Here is a 20,826-nt window from a genome sequence, read left to right as displayed (position 1 = left end):
TAGCAGTGGCCACAAATATCTTAATTCATTGAAGACAACAGCTGGACTTGTTACAAATAAAATCTACTTGCATGTCTAGCTAATAATCATCATATTAATAACCTTAAAATTACACAGTATAACATTACTATAGCAAAGTGCTATTTTTGAAATAACATTTGAAACAAATTATTCAACATGGTGATTTATCAGTGCTTATATTTCTTGTGAAACTGATTGTGGTCTTGCAGACCTCGGCACATGACTCGTCTTTAAAGAACGTGCTTTTTTCTGAAAAAAACTGTTTCTTCAGGGAACCCTTTTTTGGTACACCAGGAAACTACGTCAGAGGTAAAATCCATCGTTTAAAAAAAAAAATAAACAAAGCTTGCAGTAAGAATACTTGGATGTTTGGATGCAAGGGAGTCAGATCATTATTTGCTGTTCAAGCGGCCAAAAAGATACATTCGAGAAAAGTTGAAGCATGCACAAAACAGAGGCAAGGAAAACATTAGTAAACTTTCATACCTATCAACATTTATTTTAATCAACAGTCAAAACACAGGGACCATTACTGTAGATGCAAATTTGTAAATGTACTCCGAATCCACTACTGACTAATGGTAAATATTCTTGTTCTGTCTGACAAAGCCTGGCTTCTTACCAACACATTCTTCATGAAACATTGCATATTTTGGTGTCACATTTGAACATAATTTGTCATTGTGATTGTGATGAATTAAACTGCAGCTGAAGGATGCCATTATCACTTGCAATGTGAAGAAATCACCTTTGTGGCCAGTTAGAGGAGAGATGTCACTGTGCAAAGACTTGGTGTCACCTCCTGGCCACAACTAGACAACCTACAAATCACATTGTGATTATAACTATAAAGCAATCCCCCAAAGCATACTGTGACAGCTCTGAGCAGTTAATCAATGGTAAAGCTGTCAGGAGGAGCCTCTTTTTAGTTGCAGCCCTAATAAAAGTTAATCAGCAAAACTGAATAGTAATTTCATACCATGCTTTCACCCTGCCTTGTCTCAAATCAGATCATCTTAAAACTATGTAAATAGCCTATTGAAGCCAATTCTTTAAGTTTTTAATATAATACCTCACACAAATCTTCCTACAGTCTGAAACAGGTTTATTGTTCACATCACGCCAGTGATGGAAATAAGACCAGCTCAACAATATGTCTGGTTACCAAAATAAAGGGAGAAGTTTAGTTTATGGCTGTACTGTTTGTACGAGGCATATGATTTTGATTTATTCACGCTGGCACTTTCACTGTTTTCGCCTTGGTTAACATTCCTGCAAATTTATGGAGCCACTTTCTTTTAATAATTGTCTTGCAAATGTACAATGTAATTATTTATTTACACACCAATTACCTGCCTCTAATTGACTGGCACATTCTCCAAGCGGTTTTATTTTGTAAAACACCTTGAAAGGTACTATTATGATTTTTAGTTTTGTTGTTACTGTTCAGTTGCTTGTCACCATTTTCAGTTAGATGCCACAATACTTTAGTGTTTATTAACATGTACTCTCAACAGATCTATAACTATAAACCCCCAACCATGTGACCATGAGTCTGCTGTACTAAAAGAAAGTTTAGCTATGAAGACTAAACCCAAGGTGAAAACCCATTGAGTCTGCTTGTCGTTCTTGAAGCGGGTCCTTGAAGACAGTAGCAGAGGCAGTCACACACAATCACACTCAGTCTCTTACAAACAAGCAACTGATCTATTAAAATTACAACATAGCACATTCCAAAATAACTTCACCAATACCAGCCTTATAAAAGTTCAGTTAAACCATACCAAAGGGTAAATAAACATAGCGAAAGCACAAATAAGCATAGTAAAGCATGGAGAGGTATGGTAAGTGGTTAATATAACTATTGGAAAACCATGGGGAAACAATTACTATGCAAATTTGGTAAACTGTGAGTGGAGTATTTACAGTTACTGTTGAGTTTTAGCAACTCCTGGAGGCCTGGTATCTATTTTATGTAATGGTAAAGCAAGCGACTGTTTGCCCAGATAAGGCATTGTTCAGCTTGTTCAAAGACATGGTAAAGACAGATTAAGACTGTACTCATCTTCCACTTTCCATTCTCCCTAGTTTCCTGTAATTTACTGATCTTTTTAATTGTTTTATCATTAGACAGATTTAAAAAAGAGGAAATGTTAAAAGAAGGTTTTAATAGTGGTTGATATGAAAATGCAGGCCATCTTAGGAGGAAGCCTAACCAAACCTGCAATGCTGTTCCCTCCCTTTAGTCCCTTGAGAGATCATTATGAAGTTCTGTGATGGTTCCTGCTGAGGGGGTCAGAGGTTAAGCAGTTACAGGCTCTTACTGGTGATCCGTGTCCGTGTTGCTTAATGTACTGTGTGCAGGAGACGCTGTGCTGTGAGAAGGCTGCCATTCAAACACCTTGTCCTCACCCTGAAACTTTGGGTTCAAGAACCTTGTTTCGGATACCAGGATCAGCAGAGCCCGGTGTAAAACACGAACTGTCTTCATGCTTGCCTGCTAGTCGTGACTCAAAACAAAAATGTGACAGAACTCTTGGTGTAGTGTTGTGGGAACCTCAGGAGAAGCCGCTGACAGTTATGGTTCAGCGCATTGTGAAAAGGAGCTTTTAGGCATATCTCAGACGGAGCCTGCCCCACGACAAGTCTTCCTGTCTGGCTGTCCAGTGCTATTTTCCCACACCTTTTATGAGCGCTAAAACACCAGCATACAAAAAAAGACCATCAGAATCTCCATCAAACCAAAGTACTGACTGTCAATAACATACAAATCCCGTTGGATTGAGGCTTGGAATGTTGCGAAGGAAATAGCATGACTAAATGTATTTAACCTTCTAAACTTTGTTCAGAAATGAGCATTGTTTCCAAATACACACACACAAGTTAATTAAAACAGCATGCTCGGGTTTAAATAATCTTATTTTATAAGAAAACTGTCTAATAAATGGGTTTTACTGTTCCAGCTGTTCTGACTGTGGACAACTCAGTTGTGGACTTGGAAACCATTGAAGCTTTGTATGAAAATGTAAGTATTCAGTTTATTGCAGTTGTGGGTGGGTGTTTAATAAAATGCAGTGGGCTTGAGTGTGAGTCAAGGGAATGCTATCCTGCACACCCCCCTGGTATAGCACACACATACATTTTTATTCCATGCAGACATTGCATTGATTTCAGTTTTATTTTCAGGGACTTTGACATCTGTTTTCATTATAGACCAAAAGAACAAATCATTCTGAATCAATTCTAGACGGGGAATCAGCACACTATCTCACATTTTCTCAGTATTGCCCTTTTATCCCTTACGGAATAATGGGTGGCTTATAAAATATCCCAGAACCCAGAGTTGAAAATAAATTATTTTGCAACTCATATGCAGTAGTATGTGTGAAATAAATGAGAAACACTGGTGCTATCAACTTGAAATGAAGTGTATTAATACGGTTTGTGAACAATTAATATTAGGAAAACAAAAGTTGTTTTTGTTTTGGTTATAAACAAAATTAATTTTAATTACTAGTTAATGTAGTTATTTTATTACGACACCTAGTATATTCACTGTGTTTTTCTTATAATTAAACACAGTTAAATAAAACCACATCACTGTGACTACAAAACTACAATTCTAATGGAGTTTATTCTTGATGACCCAAACCTGGCCATCCCCAACTTTATGAAACATTTTGGCTCTGTTGGGTCACCCAGACCTAACTCCTCTCAGAACTCAAGCCTCATCATAAGTAAACAATTGCAATGAAAGTCTCTGCCTGTTTTTTCCTGTCCTTTTTAACATGTCACAGAGAGCACAAAGTGATGAGCTGGATAAGATAAAGAAGCATTACGAAACTTCGAAAGAGGATGAAGTGAAGCTGCTTGACAAACCAGAACAGTAAGAGTCGTCTGCAAATTGATATGCTCATTTCCAATGTGTCCTTCGTTAGCTAGTTGTACTGTCTTGCTTCTGCCTAACCTTATTGCTCTTCTTGAGTAAATAAAGCCTTGAAAGCTGTCACTGTGACTTTTTTTATAACAGATTCCAGAGTTGGGGATTCTGAGGGATTTTGTTTCTCAGTGTCTTCCTATTTAGGTTAATGTATGTACACTTAATAAAGGTAGTCTGAATGCTGCAAAAAGGTCCAATGTTAACAGTTCTATGTTTTGTTTATGTGACATTTCAAAGAAAAAAATTAACTAAACACCTCGTTCAGTGATTCAGTGCTGCCCGGCACTGACGTTTATAGAAAACTTCTTGATCTTCCAAAAAACTTTTTTTTTAATTTTTATTTTTTTATTTTTAATATGCCATTGTTAATGTTAATGTGAATTCTTAGACATTTCATAAGAAGACATTTCATAACAAAACAGCTCTACAGTACGTCTGGTTACCAAAATAAAGCGAAAAGTTTAGATTATGGCTTTACTGTTTGTACAAGGCATATAATTTTTATTTTTTCACACTGGCACTTTGACTGTTCCTACAAATTCCTGCTAATTCATGGAGCTACTTTCCTTTGTATATTTGCAAGACAACTATTAATGCATTTATTTACCTGCCTCTAACTGACTGCTGCAGAACATTCACCACTTGGTTTATTATCAGTCATTTCAAAATTATTTTACATCAAGCTCTTTGGAATATTTTCTTAATATTTTAGAAATTTGTAAGTTATATTTAAACTTAAATTTTAATATATTGCAAGCACAATTTGTATCTAGTGGTAGCTTAGTTATTTTATTTTGTAAAGCACCTTGAGAGATGCTGTTATTACATTTGTTGTTACTGTTAGGTTGCTTGTCAATGTGTCTCATACTTTAGCCTTTATTAACATATATACTCTCCACAGATCTATAACTATAAACACCTAGTCATGACATAGTCATTAGTGATATGAAACTAGACAAATGTTTCACTGTGTTTTGTGTAAACAGAAGACTAAGGCACAAGGATGAGACAGGCTTTTCATCTGTGTAGCAGACAGACTAAAACTAGATGCTGGCTTGACCAGTCAGAGTGGGGTCCATAACTTTTTTTTTTTTTTTTTTTTTTTAAGTACAGCAAAGGTGTTTTTCATTCATTGCACTGTAATTTTAAGACATTATGTTAAAAATATTTTTCAGTTTTCCTAAAAAAATAAAAGCAGCAAACACCAGATTTTCAAACTTGTATTTCTTCTCAGGTTCTTGTACGAGTTATCTCAGATTCCTGATTTCTCTGGGCGAGCCCGTTGTATTATATTCCAGCCTGCATTCACCGAGGGAATCGCTTTAGTCCGTCGTAAAGTAGAGATTGTGGATCGTGTTTGCAAGGTATGACTTATACTATAGACAATGTTGGGGAGTAACGCTTTACCTGTAACACGGTATTATAATTAAATTACACTTTGCAGTAAAATGTCTTTACGGATTACATTTTATGTGAAAAAATAACCGAGCTACTTTACATTACATTTTTAAAAAGGCTATGGCTAATGCATAATCAGAAAGCACTTCAGCAGTGCAAGTCAAACTGTGCGGGTCTCACAACACGCTTTTCATATCACCTTGATAGAAAATGGGGTCAGAGGAAGGAAAGGAATGGGTTCAATAGCTGGATCTTTAAAGAATATTTCAAGCTGCAGCCTGACCAAACTTGAAAAAATATCTCTGTAAAAGGTCAATTGTGTGTGAGAAGTAACTATTTGTAACTGCAACTAGTTAAACAGTTTTCTAAGTAATGAGTTGCTGTCAGTAGTTACAGTTCTGTTCACGTACCTTTAAACAGTAAGCGATTGCTTTTTAAAATAAACTTCCCCAAGTGACTGTTGGAGGGATTACTGATATACACGCAAGGAACACTTGAAATTAGTTGAAGTAGGTTGACAAGGAAAACTAGGGATGGATGGTGGTGAAACCAGAATGATTTCCCCAGGTTCTCACACTGCCATATTTATAAAGTCCAGTTTTGTTTTCTTTTTGTTATTTCCAATAAGGGCTTGTTGGAGCCCCGCAGTGTCAAGGACTTGCTAGGATTGATCCTGGCTTTCGGAAACTACATGAACGGGGGGAATCGTACAAGAGGGCAGGCGGATGGCTTTGGGTTGGAAATTTTACCAAAGTTGAAAGATGTGAAGAGCAGGGTAAGCATTGTTTATAAACCCCGGTCCAAAAGCATTGGTGCTTGGGGTCTCCACTGTACCATGTGTGTGTATTGGACAGTTTGTTTGACCTGATCAGCGGGAGTGTGTTGCATGTTAGCATTCATATGCACTATTGTTAAAACAAACAGCAGTACAGTCTATTTATCAAAAATATATCAGGAGATTTCCTTAACCAGACAGGACAGCACTGATGTCATGTGTGGTATAATGCCCTCCATTTAGGACAGTGGTCCTTAGTCAATTCTAAAAGCTAAGTCTGTCTGTCATATATCTTTGTGAAATGTTCATGTAATGTACTACATGTACACAGATCCATGTTGTTCATTCATGTTGTCACTAACCCTCAGCAGTTTTGGGAAATGTTGTATGTAAAGAAGGGTTGTCTTCTTTTTTAGGACAATAAAACCAGTTTGGTGGATTACGTTGTCTCATATTATCTACGATACATTGACAAGGTAATATTACTTCTATAGAGTGAAAGCACTTTGCAGGATTGTTTTATTTTTATTTTTGTGGTAGATAACAAGCAATGTAGAGTAGAAACTGGGTCCCAGCACTCAGACATGCTTAATTTGAATACCAATCGATTATATGCACACATAAACAATGCCACAAAACCAACAATTAAAACATTATATATGTATATATATATATATATATATATATATATATATATATATATATATATATATATATATATATATATATATATATATGTGTATGTATATATGTGTATATATATATATATATATATATATATATATATATATATATATATATATATATATATGTGTGTGTGTGTGTGTGTTACAGCAGTTCTGAAATAAACTTGCTTAATTGTTTCAAATATCATTTTTCAGAGTTCAATAGAGAGGGAACATTCTTCTCTGGGTCTAAATACAGTTATAAAAACAATACATTTCAATCAGTCTGCAAACATACATCCACTGAGTAGATAGAGGACATGCAGCAAGGAGCAATTTGAAAACACATTAGATGTTGATTTTTAGAATTTTCCTTTTTCTAAGTAACATTTTCAAAATGTGTGGTTTCATAATTAAGAATAGCAGATAGCACTGTATTCAAATTAAGATGTAGCAAATATATTTCTCCGCTTGTAGCCCTTGCAAAACCATATCAAATATCTCCAAACCCAAAACCTGTATAGGCAACTCATCTCAGTAAATGCATTGGCTAGATTCTGAGGGGAGCTGTGAATGCTTAGGTTGAACATGGCGCTATAGTGGTGGAACTACACTATGTTTATATAAATACATGATTTTGTTCTGTACTGTATTGAGGTTGGTGCCTAAAGACTATAAACAATAAAAATCTGCTGGGCAGAGACAGCGCTTGGACAGGTGTCTGAGTCTTGGTGTTTAGATGATTGCTACAGACCCCGCTGTTCCTTCACTCCTAGGATGCAGGAACGGAGAAGACTGTCTTCCCCCTCCCAGAGCCGCAGGACCTGTTTCTGGCCGCGCAGGTCAAGTTTGAGGACGTGACGAAGGACCTGAGGAAGCTGAAGAAGGAGCTGGACGGTAACGTTGCAGTTTCTGCTCGCCTGCTCGTCAGAATTGTAAGTTGCTCCAAATTACATTTTAATGGTTTGGTTTTTAACTGTCCTCCTATCTTTGTATGATGTTTCAGAGCATCCCGAGTGGATCTTATTGCAGTTAATGAAAGGTGGGGCTTTGACCTCAAAGCAGTTGCCAGATTCTAACAATGTTCAGTCATTGCAAGGAGAATCGCTCTGAATAACTGGAAACATCATAAAGAGGACAGTAAAAAATGTAAATGTAATTTGAAGCTACTTACTCTTCAATAGGAGAACAATGGCTCATTAAATAAAATGAATTAATCAGTGCCTGTATGCTGTAAAATACCAGGTTGAAGTTGAAGTATTTAGTAAAAATAAAAAAAGTAGTGTACCATTGAATGTTCGACCATATAGATAATGTGTCTTGTAGATAATATAGGGTTGTAGTTATACAGATATACAATTTCCAGAGCAAGGCTGTTACAGTCATGTAACTGCTTCTCTTTGCTGGCCTTCCTGCAGCCCGGAAAGCAAGTGGTTTAAGCTCAGTCAGAGACATCAGAGAATTAGGATTCAAATCCAAAATGATAACTTCAGTTATGGCAGTCAAATGAGTGTAGCTGGGAAAAGCACAAAAGGAAATCGTTCTTAACCTCCTAAGGCAACAGTACAATCTGGACTAGTTTGGAAATAGGCAGAAAGACCACAAGCTTGAGCTCGAGATAAGGTTGCTACTCGAGGATTCATTTGAGGTGCCCTTGTCTAGAAATAATGTATTTGTTCCATTAAATGGGCTGAATTCCGAGGTGGCCACGATGGGTCAGCGTTACAAGGGAAGTATTAGTTGTTGTTTGTTCAGCACAGTCACACAGGAGCGCTCAGTCTTTCTCTAATGGCTTTGCCCCTGTCAGCCTGCTGGTCTGCCTGCCCTCTTCACTGGTAGTTTGTGCAGAAACACGATCTGTGTTTGATCTCCTTTCCTGAGGGGGTCTTCCAGCTCTGCTACCGTGCTCTTTTACAAGAAACCAGACAGAACTGGGCACATCTGTCAGCTAAAGTATGCAGGGGAAAAAAAATCAGCTTTGTAATGTCTTCACATTACGCTATGTGTTACAAAAGGCTAATTTACAGAATACAGCACCTATGCATATCTGGTTTATGAAAAAGAATGACATGTTCCCTTAACATGTTGACCATGACTAACTTACACAATAATTTTGTAGTTTTCCATGCTTTTCTTACACTCAGTAGAAGTTAAGCCACGTCAGACTGTAAATGTTCAGTCAGTTACCACAAGATAATATGCTGCACAACCAATCAGAACACAGTATGCTAGTGAGAATTCCATTTGTTACAAAAGCCACCTTCCCCACAGCAATGGTTTGTTGGTGAAGTTTGTTGTCTTTAACTGAGAGATGCGTTAGAAGTTAGCTTTCACATTCTTATACTTTGCCAACGTGTACAGTTCTTTAATACTGATCTTTTTTTTTTTACATAGTTATCAGAGGTCGCAGTGGAGCCATTTTAAAATGTCATAGAACAGAAGTGTAGGTTCCCCCCATCCTATCTGCTGTAAACCTGGATGAGTGTTCGGTAACCTCCTAACCACAAAGTAATTGACACAGACAGCTCAGAGAGGACACAAACGGATGACAGAGAAACAAAAATAAAATGCAACCACAGACGACATTTGTTATTGAAAGTAGGTTAACATTTTACAGAAGGTGTTTCTGTGATTAATCAGTCAGTGTACGTGTTTATTTGTAATACTGCTTTTTGTCACAACCATGCAGTTATATTTGTTTACAATACCGTTTGTATGTAGAAGGCTATTGTTTACAGCTTCAAATGCTAATTAAAATTGATAAAACATGTTGTTTATTATGTGTAGAAATGAACAACATGCCGCTAAATGTTGTAAAATGTCAGAGATTTCAGAGGAATACAGTGGAATCTATTAGGACCATTAAAGACACAGAACAAAATAGTTTAATAGAATCCAAATAGAAGGGGATTCTTTCAACATAACTTTCAACACTCGGTCATTGGTTTGATTTTTTGTTTGTTTTTCAGTCATCACTTACAGGAGTATTAGAGAAACTCTGATCAGCACGTACACAGTGTGTCTGCGTGTGAGTGCTCTCTGGATGCTGTTGGAGTTTGTAGTACTGTGAACATCCACAAACAGCTCAGATGCTCCGGAGCATCTGGAGACACAAAAGAATTGGGGCGACACTTTTTGACAAGCAGTCCACAACTAACCGACACCACTAAAGACACAAGGAGTTTGGGAGACATTGGTGCTTGCCATTCTTGTTCTAACGGTCCTCTCACAAGCTTAATTAGGCTTTTGGGAAACTCCCCCTGGGCTGTCAAAATGAATTAGAAGTAAAGGATCCAGAATGTAGTGCTGGTTTTTATAGTGAGCTGGTCCTATTCTTTAATGTGCGATTCAGGAAAAAAATTAATAAACAGCGGAGCAAATTCTTTGTAAAACTAATTAGCTGCTTAAAAGTAAGTGAAGGAAACACAAGCAAACACACATAGTTGCGCACACACATTTACACAAAACACGCACACCTTCTGAATGATCAAATATGAGAGTTTACACTATTAACATTTATTGAAATTTTGAATCGCTGGGCTAATTCAGAGGAGGGCTAAATGCAGTTTGGTAATAAACCCTAATCTGTGCCCGAATTTCATTTGTTTTAATGGGGCAACGATTTCACACATCCAGCAGAAGGTTGATGAGTCACTGTAATTTATTGTGGGCCATTAGGAGCTCAGGCTTCTGGCAGAATCCCAGTAAAAATCTAAAACAAAACCAGATGTGATTAGTGGAGACTGACTCCGAGGAGCGTCAGGGCCAGCTACCCAGACAGAGGCGGTCCTTCAGATGTAAATAATTTGAGCAATATTAACCAGGGTTGCCTGTATTACAGGGTACATTACATTTATTTTATGGCTTGTTGGTAAAGGTGGTTTGCGTGTCAAACCCAAGAAAGACATCCCTCAAATTGTTCTGAGGAAAACAGTAAATAGCTAGATCCTATCTCCTTTCCCTCGTTCCAGGATGACTTGGTTGGCTAGATTAGTTTAACCCTTGTACAGTAGATGATAATGAATTAATTCCTGTGAATAAGCATTTTGGTCCTGTTTGTGACAATAAGGTGTGATCTCATGGCATTGATCATTTGGAATCTTTTTTGTAATGAACCACAAACAGCACCAGTGACAGGTTTTGGTGATTGGAAGACAGGAGGGTCATTGTCTAAAGGAGACTTGGATTGTAATTTTAAAGTAATTGCAGCTAACAAAATAATGACATACATTTTAGCCATGTTCCCTTCCACATGTATTTTCATTTTAAAATATCTGGTACTACTTTAGGTTAAAGGAAGCTCTCAATGTATATGCCTTATTCTCTGGTTATGTTTGCACTTGCACCTGCTGGATTATTTCACCCCAGCAGTGTCTTCTGGGTCAAAGCTTGTTACTGGCTGGAAGCATGTCAGTCAATATGGGAAGCAGGTGATTGGTGATTGACAGGAAAGAAGCCAGTGGCTTGAGAACAGACATTCTATTAACCTGGTGTTGTACCAGGTATCATGCTTTAAAATAAAAGTACATGTTTGTTATAACATGTGTTTCTTGCATGTTTTATCCAAAGTCTATGTTCAATAATATTATATTACTTAAGGACATTTTGTTTGCATCCTCAAGGGTACATTAATTTAAGAGGGGGTTCGTATTGCCCAGCACAGATCTCTGTACACAGTGCATGGGTGTGAAAAGTTGCAGCAGTTATTAGCCTAATATATTACTTTCAGATGACTGAAGGCATTTGATATTTCTTCCTCCTAATATACACTGCTATAAAAATGCACAGCTCTGAAACATAACAGGTACTGATACGCACTAAAACAAACCCATTTTGCAATAATGAATGTTTTCACATATTAGAGACTTCACACATATAGTTCTCCCATGTGTTGTCATTTATGTGGTAGTCTCCACAAGACTTTACAGGAAAAGTTTAATCATGCCGGGTTGTAAAAGCGCATATGCTGGCAAAATAGGTTTGGAATAATCATTTTAATAAAACTGCATTGTCCCTCATAAAGAATGTGAGGAGCTAAGTTAATTTTATAACATGTGTTTATGCAGGCTAGCAGTGTAGTCCCACTCTGTATTAGAGAAGCTACTGTATATATATGAACACAACCATTTGCCCATGTTTGTATTTGAGGTGCAAAACATGTTAACAAATTGCCCGTAACAAAATGTTAACCCTATTGACTGTTTATTAACATGGAACTGGACTTTCCCTGTTTCTAATACATTTGTAACCACCTAAGGAAAGAAATGTTTGATGCATATATAAATACATTGAAATACAGTAAGTCTGTAAATCTCATCATTTTTTTCCAGTACCATATGTTTTTCAGTTTGCCTGACCCAGACACTATTAATACTTTAAGTACGTTTAACATAAATAATAATCTAACTGGAAGGCATTCTTAGATTGTAATCGTACATTTTAGAAGGTGCTGGTTGGTGTACACATGCCATTTGTCTATGTAGTTTCTGCATTCCTCAATCTGATTGATTGTGTTTTTTAGATAACTGTGAATGCAGTCTGTTATGGTAGGGACAGCAGAATAAGCACGTACAGCATATGCTGTATCAGTATGGAACACTATGCAGTAACTGACAGCACTGCAAGATGTTGAGAAGGCATTGTGATTTCTGCTGCTCTGCACCAGTGTGCATTATATATAGTATAGTAAAGAGCGAAAGTTAATGAGCCACGAACTCAAACTGGTGACTGTGTCTACAGCACGTGTGTCATTGCCTTTCTGTGTTTCCATGTATGCTGGAACAGATTGTTGGTCGACTTCACACAGGGTTGCATGATACATATACATATGTATTTGTGTAGGGTGATATGATACATGATATTTTTATAATATGTATTGCATTGAAATCGATTCTCCAAATTAATATATTTAGATGCATAATATCTAAAAATAGAATGGCTGACATAAGGGTGACAGAAACGGTTGGTATTTTGAGTTGATTAACTCAAACCTTAAAAGCTGATTTGTCAATTTAGAATCTTGCAAGCCCTCTGCTTTCAATATATTTTAAGTGTGTGCGCTCTATTTATATCAATTTTTAACACCCTGTGAAATTGAAAGGCAAGTAAAGTAATTTGGAAGACCAAGCAATTAATGACAGAATGAAAAGAACAGCATTGGAACTGGGGGGTTGGTGGGGTTGAAGCAGAGCTTGGGAGTAACAAATATATATATATATATATATATATATATATATATATATATATATATATATATATATATATATATATATATATATATATATATTAAAGTAAGTGTTAGCAGTTGTTTACCTTTAAGTAGTATTGGTGTATGATGCAACACACCTGCACGAACCCTTCTCTGTGTAATGAATGTAAAAGAGTACACCTTGTGTTTTTTCAATGCCTCTCATATTGAGACTTACTGGAGTCTTTAAAAGGTTGCCCTGGCGCCTGTGAGATATGATTAGAAACATGGGAATCAGATTCTTTCATCCTGTTAAAGATCTTGCAGGCAAGTCTCTTGGAGATGGGAATGACCCTGTGCTCTTTCCCTGGCTAAGGGAAATGGTGAATCTTGACTTGCGGAAGAGTGTTATCTGGGTCTGTCTCATGACGATTTTCAAGAATTTATGACATGTATCAAGAGCCTTCATAGTGGTCTCGGGCAGGTAGATAAGTTATAGACAATAACATTTTATCTGTGTACATAAACATCCTTATCACAAGCATACTGACATAAAAATCTAGTACTGATCTAGACATTGTTCATTTAAAGCATCCATTCATAAGCTTGTTGAGTAAGCATTCAGTTTGTTTATGCTGCATGTTAACATGACCCCCTTTGCTGTGCAGTGTTACGTGCTAGAGCAGGTGGAGACGAGGTCTCTAGATGACTGAGCAAACTATTTTTTATTTACATTTAACGTTTTAAGTAATTTTTTAAAGTTAAAGGAAGTTTCATTTTCTCTATCTTTTTTCGCATGAAGTATGTTATACTTGCATTATCTGAATCATTTCCCCCCAGCAGTATCTTTTGGGTCGTAGCATGTTACTGGTTGAAAGAATGTCAGTCAATATGGGAAGCAGCTGATTGGATTTTTATAGGTAAGAAGCAATTGAAGGGGTGGGGACAATTTTACCCTCCAGATGGGCAAGTGCATTACTATCTGAAAGCCTTGATACAAACAGAGGTGTCTTTGACCAAGTGCAGTACCACATTTTAAACACAAATTCATGCTTACAGTAACATGTATTGAGATCTAATGAATGGAGGTGCACAAAAGGTGACCTGTATGGAATTCTTTTGTTGTGATCACTTTAATGGAAATGGTCAGGAGGGGCCATACTTGGGCAAGAAGCGGGGTTACAAAACTGCAGACCAGGCCTGACCTGAAACTCTTTTATATCTCAGTGTTGTTTGTTTGACTTAAATTTGTATAGCTTTACCTGGTACCAAGGTAAGGTTTCATGTGGTATATCAGCCAGTAAGAAAATACCTCGAGAACAAGTGTGGGGCTCCAGACACACGCAGATGATTGTGTCATACCAGCTCATGAAAAAACGCCTGTACAAACCTGTCCAACTTTCCCTTCGTACCTACTTTGTATAACAAGTCGATGAAGATGATGGAAATACGATAATCACCCGTAAACGGCAGTCGTGTTTAAAAGATGGTGTATTGGTACTGTACCTAAAAATGCTGTCATTATCTAAGCAATCATGTGGGTGCGTTTTTCCTCCTTTCACACAGTCATGCATACATCTCTGTTCACCTTCCAAAGCAATTTTAATAACCACTTGCTCTGGAACATGAAGGATTCCAAAATATGTATTCCAAAAGAACATGTTGTTTGTGCAATAAAAAGTTATTAATCTTGGTGATTCAATTCAGTCTAGTCTAGTCTATACAGTATTTCCCTGCTGGGTGAGGGTGTCTGCTAAGAAATGCATAATAATAATAATAAATGTGGACCAGTTTACAGTTGTAGGTTTATACGTTATGCGGTACTGACTCCTTTTGCAAATGGTACTTCTATTATAATAATTGAATGCGTATATGTACATAGTGACTAAATTATAAAATATAAACTTATCCAAGTATGATGTAGTCTTTCATGGTAGTTGAACTGGTGGAAGAGTGATGCTAATTAATTAATTTAATTAATTAATTAATTTATATAGTCCAGTAAAAATGTGAAGCTGCTGGAGAACTAAATGGAAGACGGCAGCCCCCCTCCTCCCCCACCCACATATAAAAGTTAACCACGATAAATTTGCAAAGTCATTTTGTAGTTTTCCCTTGGTTATACTGTGCATTTACCGTGTTTTACCACATTCTTTTGCTTTGTCATAACTCTCTGGGTTTTACAATGTTTGCAATAGCTTTTCTATGCTTTCACTAATGTATGCATTATCACACTTTGCTATGCAAATCTTTGTAAGGGACCATTACAATGCACCATTCTGCCGCAGTCAGTTATGATGACATCACAATGGTGGGTTTGGCAATTTGTGACCATTCCAATGATGTCTGGAAAGCAGTTCTTTGAAATTTAGAAAATGGGAAAAACATTTGGAGAGCAACCCCAGAAACCACTTTGAATAATTGTAAACATTACAAATATGTAAAAGTTGATCTGGTAGAAATTCTGGTTTAATGATTTTGTGGTGCATGACACTTGTGTTTATTAGTGTTAGGAGACAAATAAAATATCTAAAGCATTGAATAAGTGTTCATCTTAATCAATGCCATTTCCTATTTCTGTTTGTTTTATATAATCAAAGAAACCCTTTGAAATAGACTGAACACAATGAAATGTTTGGTATTTCGCAGAGATCTACATCCACAGTTTACACAAAACTCAAATGGAAACAGTATTTGATGTAATCTTATCTGTGGCCATGTTGATAGGCAGTGCTTGCTGAACTGAACTTCAGACCTGGGACTATTATGACTGCCACTGTAGACAGATCCCTCCTGATCTTCAGATTGTACAGGAAACTTAAAGAACAAACAGCAAAGACAAAGGCAGAGATGTGTGTGTATTATACAGCTATCACTGTACCACATCCAAACAGCTGCTATCTGGGGAAACACAGAGATAACTTCTGACTGAATCGCAGGTGGAGGGCAGTCGGTAAGTCATGTTGGCAGTAAACAAAAAACCTACAGTAAGCTGTACAAACCACAAAGTTTATCACTCAGCCAAAAATATCAAAATCACTTTACCCTTGTAATTTCAAAAGCTAGATTAAAATAGTCTGCAGTGATGGGGTACAGAAACCTGAATGCTGCTGTTTTTAGTTAGCTTAGATTAAGAGCATCAAAGTATTTTATTTAAGGAATTTCGTGATAGCCAAGGCTTTCGTTCATTTTACCACCTGTTCGCATTAGAACCAACTTCACTGGTCCCCTGCTGTTTTTGTTTTTTGTTTTTTCACTTTAATTGAGGGTATGCTTGGGTAATATAACTCTGGTAATACTCAATGATCATGGTCTTGTCAGAGAGCCTCCTTCAAGTAAAAAAGCAACAGGCAAAGAACAAACCTATGTTCTTCGCAAATATTAATGGGGCAGTGGTAATCTTGGGCCAATAAGAGGCAAGGAAAAATGATTTACTGTTTTATTTATCATGCATTCAAACAATCAATACACAATTAAAAAGGAAGCTTGATCCGCAGGAGGTGTTCACTAGATGGCGCTTACTAACATAAAGAAATTGTGGCTAGTTTAGCCTGTGTTGTATATATCTATGACTGGCCACTAGAACTAAAAAGCAGATTCAGAACCCAGGCCAAATTACCTTAGACCATATCATATATACAGTATATATATAATATATATATATATATATATATATATATATATATATATATATATATATATATATATATATATATATATATATATATATATCAAAGCCTTTTTCTTCTTTTTATCTGTATTTGTTAATCTTGTCATGCTTTTACTTGTTATTTTACCATGGGTTGTTGGCATTTTGAAGTGAGCAATTCCAATAAGTAGATTCCCTGAGTAATTTCTGGCAGATTAGCTGTGGTTGCCCAATTAAAGGAACCACATGTATTTGTTTGCAGGGATGGGGTTGTGCCAGCTGTGAGTATCTGGGCAGAACCATAATAACCCTGTAAATACAGAGTACTGCAACTGGATATTCTGCGGTGTTAGTAGTGAAAGATTCCCCCCCATTTCTGTCATTTTTATATGACTGGTGTTGTTTTTTTATTTCCTTTTTGTGGCCTTTTCTGTCTAGACCATGTTTCCAACACAAAGCCGCCACAAAATAATAGCCTTGCTGTTCTGGGTTCTCTTTTTAATATAAAGCTAGAAAATGGATCGCTTTCCTCAAGAATGGGTTCCCACTCTTCCATTGTTTTCTGTTGTTTGCACTATGCTGTGTGTCACTGTCTAGACCACAGATGAAATACTCGCAGATCCCTCAACAATTAGACAGAGCCTTTATAGTACATAACTAAATGGCTTTATCTCAGTTTTGTGATCTGCCTTTAGCTTTCAATGATGAAGCATTTCTTCCCAGGTTAATAACAAAGTTGTTCATTATGTTTTCAAGCAGTGAGAATAGACAGTTAACCAGTTTCACTGTTTTCTGTCGATGTTGTTTTCTAGTGTACATTATAACAGGTCACACAGCTAGTGTAAGTAAAATTCTCAAAAGAAAAAGAAGCAGTGGGCTCTTTTTTTCTTTTCTAGGAAAGGCTGCTGCTTGGCAACATTACACTGGGCGTCTACTGTGGTATTATTAAGAACTTCGCTCTATCTAGTTCTTTTTAATGCTTTAATAAATAAACCCTTTTTTAATTCTATGTGGAGTTCAGTGTTCAGTAAATATGTCTTCTTGACAGTGGGCTAAAATATAGGCACTTTGTCAGTGTTCCTTTGCCCTGGAAAGACTTCAGCAGCTTTCAAACAACTTGATTAAAGGGAACAATGACTTTAGAGCCCAGTGGTTTTGAACTGTCCCTAATTTAAAAACTGGGAATAAGCTGAACTTCCAAGAATATATATTTAAAGACACTTTGAGGTGTAAAAAACAAAAACATCAAGTAAATAATTAATCATATCATTATAATATTTGTGGTTTTGTATTAGGCTGCCAAAACAAATTTTGTTTCATGTAGCAGTACAAGTGCAGAGTAACATTGAGCTCAAGTCACTACCAACATCCGATGCTTATGTTTATTAAGGTTTTTCATAAGATGTGGCTTGTTGAAATCAGTGGTAAGTGCTTTGAGTTGAATAGTAAAGGTTTTTTTTTATTTGATATTGCCATTTACAGTATATTTACATTGCTCTGTCCAGTATAACACTCACAACTGTATGCTTCTTATGGCATGCTGACTGCATTGTTGGCTCGGAAACTGATACTAATGGATGACAAACACGCACAAACGCAAAGTTGGTTGTGCCAATGTTTTGCCCACTGGCTGATCAAGGCAACATTTTGTTTTGATGAAATCGCTTGGCAAACTGTTGGTGGAAAATGTCTTATTTTTTCCTTTAACCCCTTTATATCATAAAAATCAAATGGGTCCAGTTTTATTTAAAAGACCCAATGAAAGTTGACAGCACTAATGACTTGCATGTGTATGAAGTGCTGGAGCCAACTCAGAGTGGTCATGTTTGAGGGAGTCTGATTTTTCCAGTATGTCAAAGTGATATTAAAATAGGGATGAGCAAACGGTTCTGATTTTCAACTCTCCTTTAATAATAATAAATAATAATAATAATAATAATAATTCTCAGACAGACTTACGCAATGCAAAATAATGCAAATAAGGCCCTGTCCACACTGCATAACTGATCTTGAGAGCTGTACTAATAACATTTTAATTAATCAGCTCAATGCATCCACACTGAACTACTGTTTCATGTTTAATCAGGCTTAATATGTGCACACACTATTAAAATAGTTTGGTTACAGTTCCTAGCAGCACAATGGATTTCCATTACATTAGAGTAAGTGTACAACTTCATGCTGATAGTGGACTCGCCAAGATAAGCACCAACTAAAACATAGCTTCTTTTACTGTAAACTAATCCATCTGTGTTTCCTTCTATCTGATGATGTAGATATCCTTCTGCCTGATGTTAATGGCTGAAGTGTAATGCTAGCTCCAGGGATCAGCCTATTTTGCCCCCCTGGTGCATCAGCACACACAACGGCTGCAGTGTGGCCTCCCTAGCGCATCAGCATGACAACTTGCTGGACTGTGAATAGGGTCCTTCTCTGGGGTCTTCAAGTGGGCACCTTCCATTCTTGGTGTTTCATCTTAGGAGGGCCAACGGTGATTCTGGTATCCCAGTATCACCCCTCTCCGTTCACCACTCAGCCAAGCCCAGCTTACTTACCTTCCTTTCCATCAAAGTGCTTAGTTTCTACTGTGCTTGAGATCCCCAACCAGAATCTTTTCGTCTCAACCAGAGCCAGTTGCTGCTCCTCTCTGCTGCTTCAGATAAGTTCTTCACTCTTGACCACTAAATCCAATGTCTCTGGGAAATTGGGTTGTGGAGTGTGCCACAAATCCTCAACAACCCACCTCCACTGGGTAATTCTGGACTCTACATCCTCCCTGTTCCGCTTCAGCGGCTAGTTGAGGGTACCGAAGTTTCTTTCTTTCGTTCACAGCATCCTCCGATGGCACTGTTAACAAGGCCTGCTGATCCAGACCATAAGAGAATATCAGGTCCAAGGTTAGTGGTGGCACTGTTTGGTGGGGAAAATAAGCCGTTGTCCATTGGTTTTAATACCTTTTCTTGGTGGTTGCTCCCCCAGATGGAGGAATGTTGTTCTTCATGTGTCATTGCTGGAATTGGTGGCAACCTGTTCGTCATGTTGCGCTTGTCTTCCAATGCTAAGGCCAAACATTGCATCAACTGGTTATGATGCCAAGTAAACCATCCTTGGTTAAGACCTTGCTTTGTGCCCTGTAGGAGGAGCTGAACTGAAACCAAGGCCTCCTCTTCCATGCTGAACTTCCGTGCTGTACTTGCCCCATGAAGGGCAGCCTTTGCATCTTACACCCCTTCCTTTGCCGCCCACTTTCTTCCAGTTTTCAACACAGGTGCTCTCTCCCTCACACATTCATCATGTGACATGACATGACTCTAAAAATGTCATTTCCAATCAAACCTTGGCTCACTTAAATTTCTCGGTTAGAGCTGAGACTGGCAGCTGCAGTCTCTCTTTACCATACAGTCCCACTCTGTTGAGGGAGGGTAGAACTCTTAACCATTTCCTGACGTATGAACTGATTAACGCTTCCAGCTTCTCTACTGTTGTCAAAGAAACCTCATACACAGAAGTCTTGGCAGTAGACCAAACTGAAAGCACCAGAGTTTCAGTATGCCCTGTAAAGCGCTGCTGTCTGTGCTCTTCAACCCTTGCACTGCTTGTTGTCTCACTTCTCTCACACCAACTGTGTCCTTTAGATCCCCATCATACCATCTCCCAAGACATTTTACAAGCTTCTCGGACAAGGTTGGTATTGCCTCACAGTTAATGTAGAACGTCTTATCCACTACTTTACCTTTAGTTATAGAGATGCTCCTTGACTTAATAGGCTTGAATTGCATTCGTGCCCATTCAATCGTGTTGATTAGTTTGCCCAATAAAGGATTAGTGCAAGCTACTGTTGCAGTCATGATGGTCATGTCATCCATGTATTCTCTAATTGGTGGCAATTGCATTTCAGAAGTCAAGCATTTTCCTCCCACTACCCATTTTGACACCCTAATAATTACTTCCATTGCCATGGTAAAAGCCAGAGGAGAAATGGTACATTCTGTCAATATTCCAGTTGTTAGACATTGCCATGTAATGGTGATTTCTGAAGTTGAAAAACAAAATTGCAAATCTCAGAGTTTGTTATTGTCCTTGGTACACTGAAAAATTCAAATGCTGTCCAAAGAAGCTCATGTGGTACTGAACCGTATGCATTAGTTAAATCCAGAAATGTCACATGGAGCTCCTTCCTCTCCTTTTTAG

At 37.4% G+C, this 20,826-nt stretch overlaps 1 protein-coding gene across 1 annotated transcript in view; it reads left to right on the top strand.

Annotated features, from left to right (window-relative positions):
- Positions 1-20,826, top strand: part of LOC121325033 (formin-like) — a 121,176-nt gene that overhangs the window by 66,418 nt on the left and 33,932 nt on the right. The window contains 6 exon segments of the mRNA XM_041267331.1: positions 2,985-3,046; positions 3,819-3,907; positions 5,196-5,325; positions 5,988-6,134; positions 6,551-6,610; positions 7,576-7,696. Of these exon segments, the coding sequence (XP_041123265.1) occupies positions 2,985-3,046; positions 3,819-3,907; positions 5,196-5,325; positions 5,988-6,134; positions 6,551-6,610; positions 7,576-7,696 (609 nt within the window).

This window comes from Polyodon spathula, chromosome 12 (genome assembly GCF_017654505.1).
Source record: "Polyodon spathula isolate WHYD16114869_AA chromosome 12, ASM1765450v1, whole genome shotgun sequence".
Taxonomy (NCBI): Eukaryota; Metazoa; Chordata; class Actinopteri; order Acipenseriformes; family Polyodontidae; genus Polyodon; species Polyodon spathula.
This window is presented reverse-complemented; position numbering and strand designations above follow the sequence as displayed.